This window comes from Amblyraja radiata, chromosome 31 (assembly GCF_010909765.2).
Source record: "Amblyraja radiata isolate CabotCenter1 chromosome 31, sAmbRad1.1.pri, whole genome shotgun sequence".
Lineage (NCBI taxonomy): Eukaryota > Metazoa > Chordata > Chondrichthyes > Rajiformes > Rajidae > Amblyraja > Amblyraja radiata.
This window is the reverse complement of record NC_045986.1, coordinates 9,625,366-9,641,224: the sequence shown is the minus strand read 5'-3', so window position 1 is coordinate 9,641,224 and position 15,859 is coordinate 9,625,366. Positions and strand designations below refer to the sequence as shown.

Here is a 15,859-nt window from a genome sequence, read left to right as displayed (position 1 = left end):
ATTTTGTTCCTCCAATTCCCACCCTCACTGCCAGGTCAGCTATTTAGTTCTAAGGTCGAAAGGAACTGCAGACGTTGCTTTATACCGAAGATAAACACAGTGCTGAAGTAACTCGGTGGGTCAGGCAGCATCTCTGGAGAAAAGGATAGGTCATTGAGATGGACCCATCCTTTTTCTCCAGAGATGCTGCCTGACCCGCTGAGTTACTCCAGCAGTTTGAGCCTCGTTCTTAGCTTCTCAGGTGCTGGCTCTCAGACAGGTCCTCATTAGGCAGGTCATCTCAGTAAATCCACCCCCATTGTGAGAAATCTCTGAGCTAAGAAAGCAGAAGGGGGGGGGGGCAGAAAATTGTATGACCAGAAAGGCCAAAGGTCAATAAAAAATTCAATAGTGAGTTGGGGAGGAGATGCAAATGATTTAAAAAAAACCATAAGTGTTGGCTGAAATATGTAAACTATTAGAAAGGTTTGCAAATGAATCCCAGGAAGCAGCATTAATTCTAACATTCCACAGCTGTTGAAAATACATTGTGCTTTCAATGAAGTATGTTTCAATGTATTCCTGGCTCTCTGCTTACTTTCTGCTTGGTTTCCTCAGGCTTCCTCGTCTACAAATTGGCTCCTGGAGACTCAGAACATTAATGAATTGAAAGCGGAGATCACCTCGTTGAAAGGACTTCTCCTAAGCAGGTAATGTGGACCCTGGGCTGCTACTGGGCTGCAAGCGTTGGGAGAGGATACTTAGTATTTGCACTGTGTCCAGAGAGTGCTTATTTCACAAAGAAAGGGGAGGCTCGAAAAAGTGGGGGAACTTTAAGGTGATCTTCCCTGAATGATCAGTGTGCCCCCTACTGTACTCTGGCCATTCACAGCACAACTAGTCCAGGCCAGTAAAAGATTCGGACATTTCCACTCTGACCACAGCGGCAGAGCACGGGTGTCTGTTTGTTGTGACGTGATCTCCGGACGGTCTCTATCAGGACTTGCACATCGTGTAGCAACCCGGATAAGATACTGGGATTAAGTTGACCACTGTGGAAAGAGAGCATATTGAGTAAAAGCAAAATAAAAATAGAAATGGAGAATATACGGCGTTAAGTGTAAGACTACTTATTTAAAAATGACACCGTCTTTCAAATGAATCCACTGGAGATCTTAAATCTCTTTCCCTCGTACAATTTACTCCTATGTTTTTAGTTCAGTTTAGCGATACAGCATGGAAACGGGCCCTTCAGCCCACTAAGTCCACACCAACCATCGATCACCCGTGCATACTAGTGCTAGGTTATCCTACTTTCTCATCTACTACCTCAAGACAATTTTACAAATGCCAATTTAACCTACAAACCCGAACATTTTTGGGATGGGGAGGAAGCCAGAGCTGCAGGAAGAAACCCACATGGTCACAGGGAGAACGTGCAAACACCACACGGACAGCACCCGAGGTCAGGATCGAACCCGGGTCTCTGAGAGGCAGCAGCTGTGCCACTGTGCCGCCCATCAATAATTTGCTGGCACAGATATAACACATTGCTGCCATCTTTTCTTTAGAGATACAATGGGGAAACAGGCCTTTAGGCGCACCTAGTCTGCACCTACCGACAATCCCCGTACACTAGCACTATCCTACACGCTAGAGCTAATTTTACAATTCTAACCAAAACCCATTAACCTACAAACCTGTACGTCATTGGAGTGTGGGAGGAAAACCGGAGATCCCGGAGAAAACCCACAAGTCCACAGGGAGAACGTACAAACTCCATACTGTTAGCAGCTGTAGTCAGGATCGGGCCAGGGTCTCTAGCGCTCTACCTCTGCACCACCGTGCCGCCCCGAATGTATTCAACCAACTAGCTCAGATGGTTTTAATATTGTGACTGATTCTGAGAAGATGTAATTCCCCTATTCTGTATGAACTTATCGCATCATGGAAACACGATAATCATTATTGTACCAAAGCAAATGCCAGTGGTTTCTAATTACTGCCGTGGGAGAGCTGTACACAGGTACTTGCCTATACCTTTACCGTAACTCTCAGCTAGAAATAATCTAGATGTTATGCAGGTTAGTCAATAGAACCAAAATAAATCAACATTCGTTTAATTTACCCAAGAATTATCATCTGGATATTAAACCAGCATTACATCATAGAGTCATAGTGTGATACAGTGTGGAAACAGGCCCTTCGGCCCAACTTGCCTACAGCGGCCAACATGTTCCAGCTACACTAGTCCCACCTGCCTGCGTTTGGTCCATATCCCCCCAAACCTGTCCTATCCATGTCTCCTTTATTATGATAGTTGGATATTATTAGCACATGTAGACTAGTGAACACGTCTAATCAATCTCACAACCACGTGAATGTATTGATCAGCCAGTGAATAGCTTTCTTCTTAAGTCGATAGCTCTAGGTTCTGCCTGTTTCTCCATCAAAATCACTAACTGTTCTATTTTGCCTTCTTTCCACAAATGGTTACAACTTTGATTTTGGTTTCCTTCCTTCTCTTGGGTGTGGCTAGTAGAACTAGCAATTGGTTCAACTTCAGAAGAACATACCTCCTGATCTTATAGAGGTGCACAAAATCATGAGAGGAATAGATCGGGTAGATGCACAAAGTCTCTTGCCCAGAGTAGAGGAATCGAGGATCAGACGACGTAGGTTTAAGGTGAAGGGGAAAAGATTTAATGGGAATCTGAGAGGGTAACTTTTTCACACTAAGGTTGGGGGTGTATGGAACGAGCTGCAGGTAGTTGAACAAGGGACTATCCCAACGTTTCAGAAACAGTTAGACAGGTACATGGATAGGGCAGGTTTGGAGGAATATGGCCCAAATGCTGGTCGGTGGAACTAGTGTATCTAGGTTGGCCGGTGTGGGCAAGTTGGGCCAAAGTGCCTGTTGCTACACTCTATCATTCAATCAATCAATCAGTTTTATTCGTCACTTGCACATAAAGTGCAAGTGAAATGACTCTAGTTAGTGTCATCCTGCATACACATATGGATTTTCTTATATCATCTCAGTTAGGAATAGCTTCTAGAAGTCTAAAATAATGTCATGAATTGCTTATTGAACCAGATAACTATCTTATTGCCTGCTGGATGTGTCCACCAGCACATTCCTCCGTTCTTTGTCAGTAATCTGCAGCCCAATACCAAGGTTTTAGAGTAGTTGCTGGATCTTTGAGAGTTATCCCCGGTAATTGAAACAAAGCAACTTCATGATAGAAGTCATATTAGGCCTTTGCAAAATCTGAAACTTTTAATCCAACATAAAATATTCTAGACTCAGCAAAATTCAGCATTTTCTTGCTACTCAAAAAGTGAGTGATGCAAAGTAATCATTCAACGCCATAATTTATGATGGAGGTTCTCCATAGAGAGAAATAAACAGTGTTCACAATTGTAACCTTTCCGACGTTAGAAGGGATGTGTTCTCTCTTGGTAGTGTTTAAATTCACAGTAGGCTCCCAATGGGGAAGAAAGCTGATGTCACTTTGGGCAAAATAAACGTTTTATCTCATGGAATAATAATGTACAAAACCCTGAATAATGCTTATGGAGTTGCAATCATCTAACAAACGTTAACGCTCAAAACTTGTTCTTTGACTGTAGGCGACAGTTTCCGTCTTCCCCCTCAGCTCCGAAGCTTCCTCCGTGGCAGATCCCTGTCAAGCCGTCTACAATAGCCACCTCTGCGACCTCAGTCAATCACAACAACAGCAGCAGCGACATCTCACCGGTCAGCATCGAGTCGGCCTCGACCTTGTCCTCGCCAGCTACCGAGACCCAGAGTCCGGAGGTAGGAAGTCTCAGTGGCCACGTAGCTGCTAACAGCAACGACGTGGATGTGAAGTGTCAGGTGAGGATGGAGGTCCAAGGGGAAGAGGAGAGAAGACAAGACAATGAAGACGAGGATGAAGATGATGACGTCAGTCACGTGGATGAAGACGATTGTGTCGGCGTGCAAACAGAGGATAGGCGGGGTGGCGATGGACAGATAAATGAACAAGTGGATAAATTACGCCGTCCAGAAGGAGCCAGTAATGAGAATGACATTAACTAAATGTCACAAGTGATTCAGTATTTGGCTTCCATGGACAGAATTTCCCTAATTCCATTAATTTACTGTTAATATGTGCTTATTGCATCCTGAGCAGTGGGTTTTTGCAAACCAACAAATTATGCTGTGAAACAAGTAACCACCAGGTAACGTAGGTGAGGGTCAGTTACACCCCCCACCGCACAGTGGAGGCAACATGATCGCAGGTCTGACCAGGTCAGGCGAGATCAGGGTTCATCGCACGGAGAGTGTACAGCCTCGCTGGTTCTGAACCCACACCGCTCAGCTCCCATCTCCCTGATTTGTATAGATTGCAACCCAGCAGAATTCAACACCCTGCTTGCGATGTGTGTTGTCGGCACTCAGTCAGCTGTTGATGTGATGCAGAATCAACCAAGAAAGCGTAGTAGGAAACCCAGGCCCCACTTCAGTGTAAAGAGGTAGTGGCAGCAACAAAGCTTCTCTCGGTGTCAGCAGTCCGCGTCGATAGCAACCGCTCCAAAACATGGTGTCGTTATCTCCTGCTAAAAACCTAACTGGAATTGAAGTTAGTGTCGATTTTATCATTGTAAAATGACAATGAATGAAAATAGTGCATTAAAAATATCACATCTGCATTAGAATAACTTGCAGAAACAAGGGACTGCAGATGCTGGTTTATACCAAAGATAGACACTAAGTGCTGGTGTAACTCAGTGGGTCAGGCAGCATCTCTGGGGAAAAAGGATGGGTGATGTTTCAGATCACGACCCGAAAGATCTTGCCATCCATTTCCTCCAGAGATGCCGCCTGACCCGCTGAGTTCTTGCAGCTTGTGTTGTTCTAGGTATGACTTTAGGTGCAGTGCAGACCAGGGTAGATCTGAAGTATACGTGCATGTCAGCGTTGATTTTGGTTTGCTTGAAATATTCACCCCCCCCCCCCCAACTATTTTGCCACTCTAATGCAAGAAATCTTTTTTCTACCGTTGCACCATTTCTTGTAAAAGGTCAATATACGGAAATAAAGTGAAGTAAATTCAAATCAAGTATTGGAGAAACAACAATAAGGCCACTCCCAGCACACACTGATTATTGAAGCTGTGTTGGTGGGTGCTGTGCAGGTCACAATAGATCAAGCAAATTCCTTACAGGGTGAGGGTGTGGAACATGAAGTGTACGTTCAGGGTAACGGCACCATACTCACTTCAGCTATTTCTGTCCTTTCAAGGGGAGTGTCCAGACTCACTACCAGCTGCAGGAGAGACTTTAAGCAGTTCGCTGAACAAAAAGCTGTTATATTGCATTTTTCTTTTGTTTGGAGATTGAGTCAGAATGTGCATTTTAAACACCTATGTTTTAATTCTGTTTGATTCCAAGGAAGGTTTTAATGTAAAATGCCAAAATATGGTGGGAGTGGTGAAGAATGTTTTTTTTTTTCAATATTGCATTTGTGGTGTTTAAAATTGAACTTTACAGTAAAGCACATAAATGGTTTGATACATGATGTATTCATTAATTTAGAAATACAGTTTATGATGTCGGCAATTAAAATGCTCCTGTCTCTTAAAAGTTATTTATTATGTTCCAAGTACTGGAACAGCATCTGCATTAAAGGTTCAGTGACATTTGGGGGCAGAGGGGCTGGTTATATTCAACAAAATAAATTGAATATATTGCTTTTGCAAATGAAAAACAATGTTACATCCTGCTTTTAATAATTTGCCAAAAAATATTATCATCACGAATTTGGAGCAAGAAAGCATTTATTTTAAAACATTTTGAGAGCCAGTATATTTTGTTAGGAGGGTTTTGATTGCATAGTAACTACTTCAATGTTAATTATATTAATCAAGCTTTTAAATTATACACATTTTCAGTCGTGGTGAAGTTAGCTCCCAAGTAAATGTTCTGATTGCCATATCTACTGACCTTTAAGAAAGAAGGAAGTTCTATTGTTTATTTATTTGACACTAGTTCAGAGATGGTATTAATTTATTGCCAACCTGTCACGATGCACATTAACAAAAAAAACTTTCAGATGAAGGTAGCAGAAACAAATGGGATTGATGGACGTTGCGGAGATTCGGCCAGTCACGGTTCGAGCTCCCTAGTTTCTCCAGAGGACGGTAGTGACACCATTGGGGACAGGGATGTAGAGGGGCTGGTGATTTGGTCCAAATCAAATCTCATCAGCAGCTGACTGCTGCAACTTGCTTCATTAACATGGAGAACACTGGCAGCAATTTGGACTGGATGCAGTTTGTGACAATTTGTGTGTAGGGAGATGCTAGTTTACACCAAAGATAGACACAAAATACTGGAGTAACTCAGCAGGACAGGCAACATCTCTGGATGCCTCTATCGTAGCTGCTTCCACCACCACCCCTGTCAGCAAATTCCTGGCATCCACCACTCTGCATCAAAAAAACTTGCCCTGCACATTCTCCTGTACACCCTCCTCTGATCTTAGGGCTACGCACTCTAGTATTTAACAATTCTACCCTGGGTAAAAGGTTCTCTCTGTACCCTGTGTGGCCTCTCATAATTGTATATACTTCCATCAGGTCACCCCACAACCTCCGATGCACTGGAGAAAACAATCCCAAGTTATGCAACCTCTGCTGATACCTCCAATCCAGGCAGCATCCTGGTAAACCTCTACTGCACTCCTGCAAGATAGACACAAAAAGCTGGAGTAACTCAGCTGGACAGGCAGCATCTCTGGAGAGAAGGAATGAGTGACGTTTCGGGTCGAGACCCTTCTTCAGACTGATTGCTTCTCTTTCCTAAATACCAAACTTGAGTTCCTGCGGATTTTCTCTTACTTTAAATTCATGCCCCTTTTCTTATTTGTACATTATTTTGAGCTCAATAATATTTATTACATAGTTACATTAGGAACGACAGATGAAGAGCTGGAGAAGGTCACTTGACCTTGTGAACCTGCTCCACCATTCAGTATGATCAAGTGTTAACCCTGTGTTAATGGCTGATTTTCCTGTACACTTAGCTCAGCATTTCTCCTTTTCCCTGGCATCTCTTCACCCCCTCCTCTGTCAACAACCCACCTGCCTCTGGCTGTTTAATAAAATAATTTGCGTCCACCACCCATTGAGGAAGAGAATTCCAAAGACCCGTGTCTCTCGGGGATTCAGAGGATGAAAAGTGCAATAGGTACTTTCGCAAGGGTTAGGGAACATTTAGACAGCTACATGGATAAACGGGTATAGAAGCATATGGGTCAAACGCAGGCAGGTGGGACTAGTGTAGATGGGACATGTTGGCCGGTGAGGACGTTGGGCTGAAGGGCCTGTTTCCACACTCTGACTCGAGGTCTTGCACATTGAGTTGGGTCACAGTCTGAGTAGGTTGTTGATCCCTAGAGCACCTCTGTCTTTCGGTAAGATCAAGGTTGAAATTCTACATCAATGGCACTATTCTGTGCTAACTCCATATCCCTTTTTCCCTTAATATCCAGAAACCGATTATTTGCCTTGAATCTGTACAAGCACATTTACTTTTAGACCTTAAAGATACAGTGCGGAAGCACTGAGTCCGCATAGACCCACGATACAATAGCACTATCCTACATACAAAAGGCATTTTGCAATTGGTTTCTACTGAAGCGAATTAAACTGCAAACAATTAACCTACAAATCTGTATGCCTTTGGAGTGGGTGGAAACCGGTGCACCCGGTGAAACCCAATCGGCCACAGGGAGAACGAACAAACTCCACACAGACAACACTCGCAGTCAGGATCGAACCCGGGTCTCTGGCGCTGAAAGGCAGCAACTCCAGTGCTGTGCCTTTGTGTCGCCCTATGTTCAAAAGCTCGTCTAGTCATTTAAACAAAGTAACTGACGATATAAGTAAGCTCGTCCTTTAGTCATTTCAACAAAGTAACTGACGATATTCGTAAAGTTCCTGGCGATGTAGGTAAAGACATACAAGGAAAATGTGAGTGGGTGATTTTAGCTAACAAAGATCTTGAAGATATACAAAACATAGCTAAAGTTCTCAAAGGTAGTTGTAATGCACAAGATATCGACATGAATATAGTCTGTAGCTTGTTTCGGGTATGCACTAGTGACCTCAGCTATGGTAGAAAGACGTTTTTCACAACTGAAGCATATTCTGTCTGACAGACGGCATAGTTTAACATCAGATAATTTGAAAACAATGCTCGTAATCATGTGCACCCAGGCAACTTTGGTCAATTAATGTAGTATACCTTTATATTATCATTTTCAACCATATTTTTGGTGGTGGAAATAAATACCTTTTTCGTGCCTCATTTAAACAAGATATATGCATCATTAATTTCTCTAAAAATGGACATGGGTTAAACTGTTATGCAAAGCTTATTTTGATTAAGCTGCTTTATTTCAAAATAAGATGAATATTTACTGTAACGGTTACAATAACAGTCCACGGCTTAATCAATTGACCTTATCAAGCCATTAAAGAAAGCATGAGAAACGGTCTAATTGTTTTGTGTAGCAGGACGGCAGCTCATCAGAAACACCAGGCTCCCACACTGCCAGTTGGTGGTTGTGTCTCCACCTTCCCTTGTACAAAACCTGGCCATCCCCATTCACCTGCTTCACTGTCACTGAAAGAGGACCTGGCTCAGCAGGTCCCAGCCAGCATCGGTCAGCCTTACTGCCTCTGCGACCACTCTTCCTTTCCAGTCATTACGGCAGGTATTATACATCGATGCTACTTTATTGTCACATGTACCCAGGTACAGTGAGATGCTTTGTTTTGCCTATAACTAGAGCCAGGGTGTTTAGGCACTAACAAACTCTGAAATAGGCAGGCAAAAAGGCATAATAAAATTATGAAAAAGGTATTTATTTCCACCACCAAAAATATGGTTGAAAATGATAATATAAAGGTATACTACATTAATTGACAAAGTTGCCTGGTTGCACATGATTACGAGCATTGTTTTCAAATTATCTGATGTTAAACTAATTCCGTCTGTCAGACAGAATATGCTTCAGTTGTGAAAAACGTCTTTCTACCTCAGCTGAGGTCACTAGTGCATACCCGAAACAAGCTACAGACTATATTCATGTCGATATCTTCTGCATTACAACTACCTTTGAGAACTTTAGCTATGTTTTGTATATCTTCAAGATCTTTGTTAGCTAAAATCACCCACTCACATTTTCCTTGTATGTCTTTACCTACATCGCCAGGAACTTTACGAATATCGTCAGTTACTTTGTTGAAAACCTGCAAGTTATTCACGAATGTTTCGCCACATTTCTCCAGAGAAGTGATAGCTTGTGGGAAGTTTGCAAAATTTATTTTATCTTTTCAAAATTTGCAGCATAGTAGAGTGCAGCAGAGAGCCATGTACCCCACCTAGTCAAAACGGGCTGAGTTAGTGGAATCTCGGGTGCCATTTCCTTGAACAACTGCACACTTTGAGGTGCTTTGAGGAAGATTTTCTTGACATTGGAAACTACGTGATCAACATTTGGAAACAAGCTACGTATGTGCTTGGCAATTCTGTGAAGTCCTTGAGCTAAGCATGTCAAATGCAACATTTTGTGGAATAAAACTTTTAAGTCACAAACAGAAGAACATTCACATGTTTTCTACCTTCTGGCCAAAGTACAGCAAGTGAAGATGTAAACAACTGAACAATAGTTGAGCTGTTTGACTTCTTCAATACTTCCGATGTCAACAAATACTCCTTTGATGGTTGACCTGCCTCCAGTTTACCGATGACCACATTGGCAACATATCTCCCGACAGCATCGGTTGTCTCATCTATTGAGATCCATATTTTCTTCCATGCAACATCATCTCTAATTTTCTGCACAACAATGTTGAAGTTGCTGTCAACATAATTTTTCCGTAATGATGACTCGCTTGGTATATGTTCCTCTGTGTAGTTCTCTAAAAAAACCTCTGAGAGATTTGTTTTCCAATTTCCACAGTGGAATTCCAGCATCAATGAATGCCTTGCACAGATCACTTTGCGACTGGAGCCAGCAGTAAATGTAATGAGGAAACATGCTTGGGTGTTTCGCTTGGGTAGTCTACACCCAAGCGGTATCAACATTGACTTCTCTAATTTTAGATAGCCCTTGTCTTCTGCATCCTCCCCCTCCCCAGCTCTCCATCGAGTCCTAATGTCTCCGCCTCTTCTTTTCTTTTTCGGCCTCCCCACCCCCCACATCAGTCTGAAGAAGGGTCCAGACCCGAAACGGCGCCTATTCCTTATCTCCATAGATGTTGCCTCACCCTCTGAGTTTCTCCAGCATTTTTTGTCTACCTTTAATTTTTCCAGCATCTGCAGTTCTTTCTTAAATAGATCTTGGAGAAGACTGAACCAGCGGGCAGCGGCACGAACGAATGAACGACCGACGGTGGCGCCCCCGGTTTTGCTCCGGTGGTGGAAATTTTCATGTAAGATATACTATGTTAACTCGTTCATAATAACATTAATATTAACGTGTTAACATAGAAAACGTCATTGTAATCACGGTATAACTAGAGAAAATAGCACGACCTTTTAGCAAAATGGCAAAAAAAGGCTGAGTTAGGCACTCGATCGTGAAAAAGGCATTATCCTGGTGAAATCAAAAAAGGCATGAAAAGGCACTTATGGCGTTTATGGCAAAATCCTGGCTCTACATATAACCCACAGCAGACCTCACCGACGCAGTACAGTACACGTGCCACGTTTCCCTGAACAGTCCTATCTTCCCTCCAAATCATCTGCCCGCAGCCACACAATTGACCTCCAATTTCAGCTACCTCCAATTTCACCCATCGTTATCCACCCCCTCCAAACCCACCCTCCGTACACCTGCCATCCCACCATGCCATTCCCCCCCTCCATACACACACGTCACCTAGTTCCTATCCCCTCCTCCATCTGCCCTTCATCATCCCCCCCCCCCCCCCCCCTGTACTCGGGTCACCCATTTTTCTCCACCCTGCCCCCCCCCCTCCATTCCCATCTACCCACCATCCCTCCCTCTGGTTCTACTTCACCATCCTTATCAGATTCCACCAGCTGCCCCCTTTGGTCTTCACATATCGCCTCCAAGCTCGGTCACTCTCTCCGCCCTTCTCTCCCCCACCTGACACATCTGGCAATCAACTCCCCCACCCCTTCTTACCTGTATCCGCCTATTACTTGCCAACTCTTGCCCCAAAGATACTCAATGTACAAACTCAGTCCAGACTTCAGAGTCTAAAGAAGGATCCTGAACCGAACATCACCCATTCTTCTCTCCAGAGATGCTGCCGGACCCACTGAGTTACTCCAGCACTTTGTGTCTATATTTGGTGTGAACCAGCATCTGCAGTTCTTTGTTTCTTGTCCAGCCCTTTTCCCTCACCTCCTTTTACCTACATTCATCCCTCTATTCCATCAGTCAGATGAGCATTGCCCATTGCCCTCCTCAGATACTGCCTGACCCACTGAGTTCCAGCTGTGCCTTGCTCAGCAATTTGGCTCCAGCATCTGCAGCTCTCGTGTCCCCAAATGTTATATCCGTTCAGTATTGCCAGCGCTTAGATCTTGTGTTACTGAAGTTCCCAATGTCAGCGTCTTGAACAAAGTGTCCCTGGACCAGCTCCAACCCATCTGACAATCGCCACTTCAGAGAAAACCATCAATTTCTTTAACGTCACCATTTCATCTCCAAATAAAACATTTGGTCGACTGTTTTTTTCAAATTCTTTGATTTCCATGAATAACTAATAAAAATATGGATGAATTAATTTTTCGCTACCAGCAATCTACTCCATCAATCGGAAGAAGTTTTTTATTTCGGGAAAAGAACAAAAGGAATACGGCGACATAATAAAACTGCAGATGCTGAAGTCCTGAGTTAAAAACAAACTGCTGGAGGAACTCAGCGGGTCAGGCAGCACCTGTGGAGGGAAGTGGACAGATGACAGTTTGGGTCAGGACCCTTCTGCAATCTGAGGAGGGTCCTGACCTGAAACTTTCTGTTCATTTCCCTTATAAAGACACAAATAGCTGGAGTAACTCAGTGGGCCATGCAGCATCTCTGGAGAAAAGGAACAGGTGACTTTTCAAGTCGAGACTCTTCTTCAGACTGAGAGTCACGGGGAAAGGGATACGAGAAGTATAGATGTTGATGTAGGGAGATATAGAACAAATGAATGAAAGATATTGCAAAAAAGTATCGATAGAAACAGGCCAACTTAAGGGTAGACACCCACAACAAAGCTTTGTGATGGGCACTTTGGAGGGCTAAGGGTGACTTGGCTAGCTATGTGTGTGAAGCTTAACTCTCAGAGGACCCTTTTGGGTCAGTAGTTCACCAGCATTTGTTTCAGGAGTAAACAACTAATGAGAGAGAACCTGTCCACAATCAACTAGTTCTGGCAGCTTTAGTTCCACTCCCGCTGGGCTCAGGTTCAGCATCAAACCTACATGACCCATATCATTTCTTTTCAAAGTTACTGTGGTATTCTCACACTTTATGTTTTTCTTTGAGCATCTTTTGTGAAATGTCGGGATCCGCAGATAGACGGCATGGGTGTAATTTGTCAAAGTGGACGACTGCGCTGTTTGACGACAAGGCTGCAGAGATTGGGTAATTAGTTTAGTGGAACAGTAGCTGTAATTAGGTGAGGCCAGGTGTGCATTTAAATTCCTGCTCGATTCAGAGAAGTGAAACATATCTAGGAAACAATTACACGGGGATAAGTGTACAAATAAGTCATGAATCCCAAGGAATGAGAAAGTGGGAAAGGGAGGGTAGAAAAAGCTTCTAAATCTCAACTATAAGTTCAAGTTCGTGAGTTTATTGTCATGTGTCCCTGATAGGACAATGAAATTCTTGCTTTACTTCAGCACACAGAACATAGTAGGCATTTACTACAAAACAGATCAGTGTGTCCATATACCATAATATAAATATATACACACATGAATAAATAAAATGATAAAGTGCAAATAACAGATAATGGGTTATTAATAATCAGAGTTTTGTCCGAGCCAAGTTTAATAGCCTGATGGCTGTGGGGAAGTAGCTATTCCTGAACCTGGTTGTTGCAGTCTTCAGGCTCCTGTACCTTCTACCTGAAGGTAGCAGGGAGATGAGTGTGGCCAGGATGGTGTGGGTCTTTGATGATACTGCCAGCTTTTTTGAGGCAGCGACTGCGATAAATCCCCTCGATGGAAGGAAGGTATATGAGCCGATGATGGACTGGGCAGTGTTAACTACTTCACTGCACTATAGTAGTGCAGTGAAGGCCATTCAACCCATATGTCCATGCTAGCTCCTGTGGGAGTGATCGATTCTCATTATGTCAGTACCCTGGCTTATTGGTAGCTCTGCTCTGACAGCACCCGAGGTGGGATCAGGACATATGACAATAAAACACTCTTGACTCTTTCTTGACTCTTGACGCAAGTCCCTCGAGCTGTGTGGCAGCTGCACTAACGGCTGCACCACCGGACGTTGATCAAACGTATAAGGGTTGCCACTGAGAGCCAGCTCAGATGGATACAGGTCAGAAGACCAGCTTTTATCTTGTTCAACATCCACCAATCTGAGGAAAATCCAAGTCAATTTGAAAATAAAGCTTTCCATCATTTGAGATCATAACTGTTCAGAATGAAAGTATTTTACGATTCTCAGTTTCACAGAGTGTTCAACAGTGAACCTTCTCTGGCGGTTCCGTTTGGGATCAGAGGAGAAAGTGGATCAAAGGAAAGTTGTTGGGATTCACTTATGGAATGGTGGCTTTTTGTTAAATGACAAGAACCTGAAGGAAATAGAGAGAAGTATCTGCAAGAAGGTTCTGGTTATTGTCAATGACGAGAAGGTTGTTGAAGGGCCTGCCCCACTTGGACGTCATTTACGCGACATCGTTTACACGTCACGACGCACGACGCCCCAGGATTTTGGGATGTACAAAATCTTTGTGCGCCATCAATGTGGCGCGCATATGATTCCCAAGTGGGACAGGCCCTTGAGGAACACTTTAGGGTCAAAAGTGAGTTATTTTTATCTGACATAGGAGGAGGTTATTTGGCCCATTAATATGCTTGCTCTCAACATTCACATCGATAGCTTTTCCTACCACCGCCACCACCCTGTGATCCCTTTTTGCATGGGTTAGATAGCCAGGCACATCAATTTGATAGAAGAACGATTTAAAGGAAGCAATGTTTGGAAGTGCGTGGTGCCCAGGTTGTGTAGAATGTTTGGCGATGGACTCGAGAGTACCAGGTGAATTACCAACGTATTCAAGAGCACACAGTCCATAGGTGTCCAGGCTCTAAATAGAAAGCACAGCTGTGAGAAAAATCAGAGGGACAGTGGGTACAGGGAGAACATACAAACTCCGTACAGATAGCACCCGTAGTCAGGATCGAACCTGGGTCTCTGGGACTGTAAAGGGCCTGTCCCACTTACGCGACCTTTACAGGCGACCTTTACAGGTCTCCAAAGAGTCGTAGCTTCTTTCTGGTCGCCGCTGAATTTTCAACATGTTGAAAATTTCGGCGACCTATGTCGGGTGCCGCCAGTCGCCTGTAAAGGTCACGTAATTGGGACAGGCCCTTAAGTCAGCAACTCTACCACTGTGCTTCTGTGCCACCTTATCTTTGTACAAAACTTTGAACATACAAACTCCCACTTTAGTCAAAATAATAGTAATACATTCTCAATTAAATTCTGGAACAATTTAGTGAGTGTGTCAGCTACAGAAAGGTGTAATCATTTTATTGAACAGCAACCAAAAACTTCGACCTCACCTGACGCACAATTACCAGAATTGCTGGAATTGCCTCCACTTCTCAGAATTGCTGATTGTGATCCAGAGAATTAATCATTGATTGCAATAGAAAAGAAAAATCCCAAAACAAAATTTCCTCATTGCCGTAAGGACAGTTGATTCTTGATTAGTTTAGTTTGTGCCATTGTGTACATGTTCACAAAAAGTTTGCATTGTATGTGACAATAATGAAACGTTTAACTGCGACCAAAACCAAAGTTGCTGCTGAGTCACTTTCCCCTTTGCCTGGCAACTCTTAATCAGAGCAGTCACTTAGACCAGTGAGATTCCCAGCATTGTGTTTAAACTACTAAGTGTAACTATTTGTCATCCAAGATGTTAGAAATGCAGCTGTTGGGGTTCTGGAGCCCCAACTTTACATGAGTGTCCCGCTTCGTACTTCCCACGTGACACTTGATGAATATTGACAGCATACAATGGATCAATGGTGTGTGTGTGATAGTGTGGTGCGTGTAGATACTGATATTGCTTCTGTTGTTTGAGGGTTATTGCTCAATGTGGCTGCTTCTAAATGAATGCACTCATCACTTCATAATAAAAATATTTAGACATAAAGTAATGGTTTTATTTGATATAACAAGTTTATATTTGGGTTTCATCTTTATCCAGTTTTCTCAGACTGCGGCACATTGGAAGCTACGCTGCAGAATCACCAGGTGAATTTGCCAGCTAGGGGACGACAGATGGCACAATGGGCTAAGTGTTCGGCTGGCAACCGGAAGGTAGCTGGTTCGAATCCCGCTTGGAGTGCATACTGTCGTTGTGTCCTTGGGCAAGACACTTCACCCACCTTTGCCTGTGTGTGTCCTTGGGCAAGACACTTCACCCACCTTTGTCTGTGTGTGTGGATGTAATTATGTGAAGCACTTTGGGGTCAATGCAAGTTGACTAAAAATGTGCTATATAAATAAAGAAATTTAATTTAATTTAATTACATGCTTTCCGTTTTACAGGCTCATTTTTTGTAATGCGAAGGGGGAAATTATCTAACTGCTTCTCTTTTGTAA

General features: G+C 43.3%; 1 protein-coding gene across 1 annotated transcript in view; it reads left to right on the top strand.

The window, feature by feature from the left end:
* Positions 1-5,610, top strand: part of pex14 (peroxisomal biogenesis factor 14) — a 266,863-nt gene extending 261,253 nt beyond the window's left edge. Inside the window, exons 8-9 of the mRNA XM_033048496.1 lie at positions 598-689; positions 3,613-5,610. Coding sequence (XP_032904387.1) covers positions 598-689; positions 3,613-4,063 — 543 coding nt within the window. The 3' untranslated portion in view covers positions 4,064-5,610. The remainder of the gene's footprint in view (positions 1-597; positions 690-3,612) is intronic.
* Positions 5,611-15,859: the final 10,249 nt, after the last annotated feature.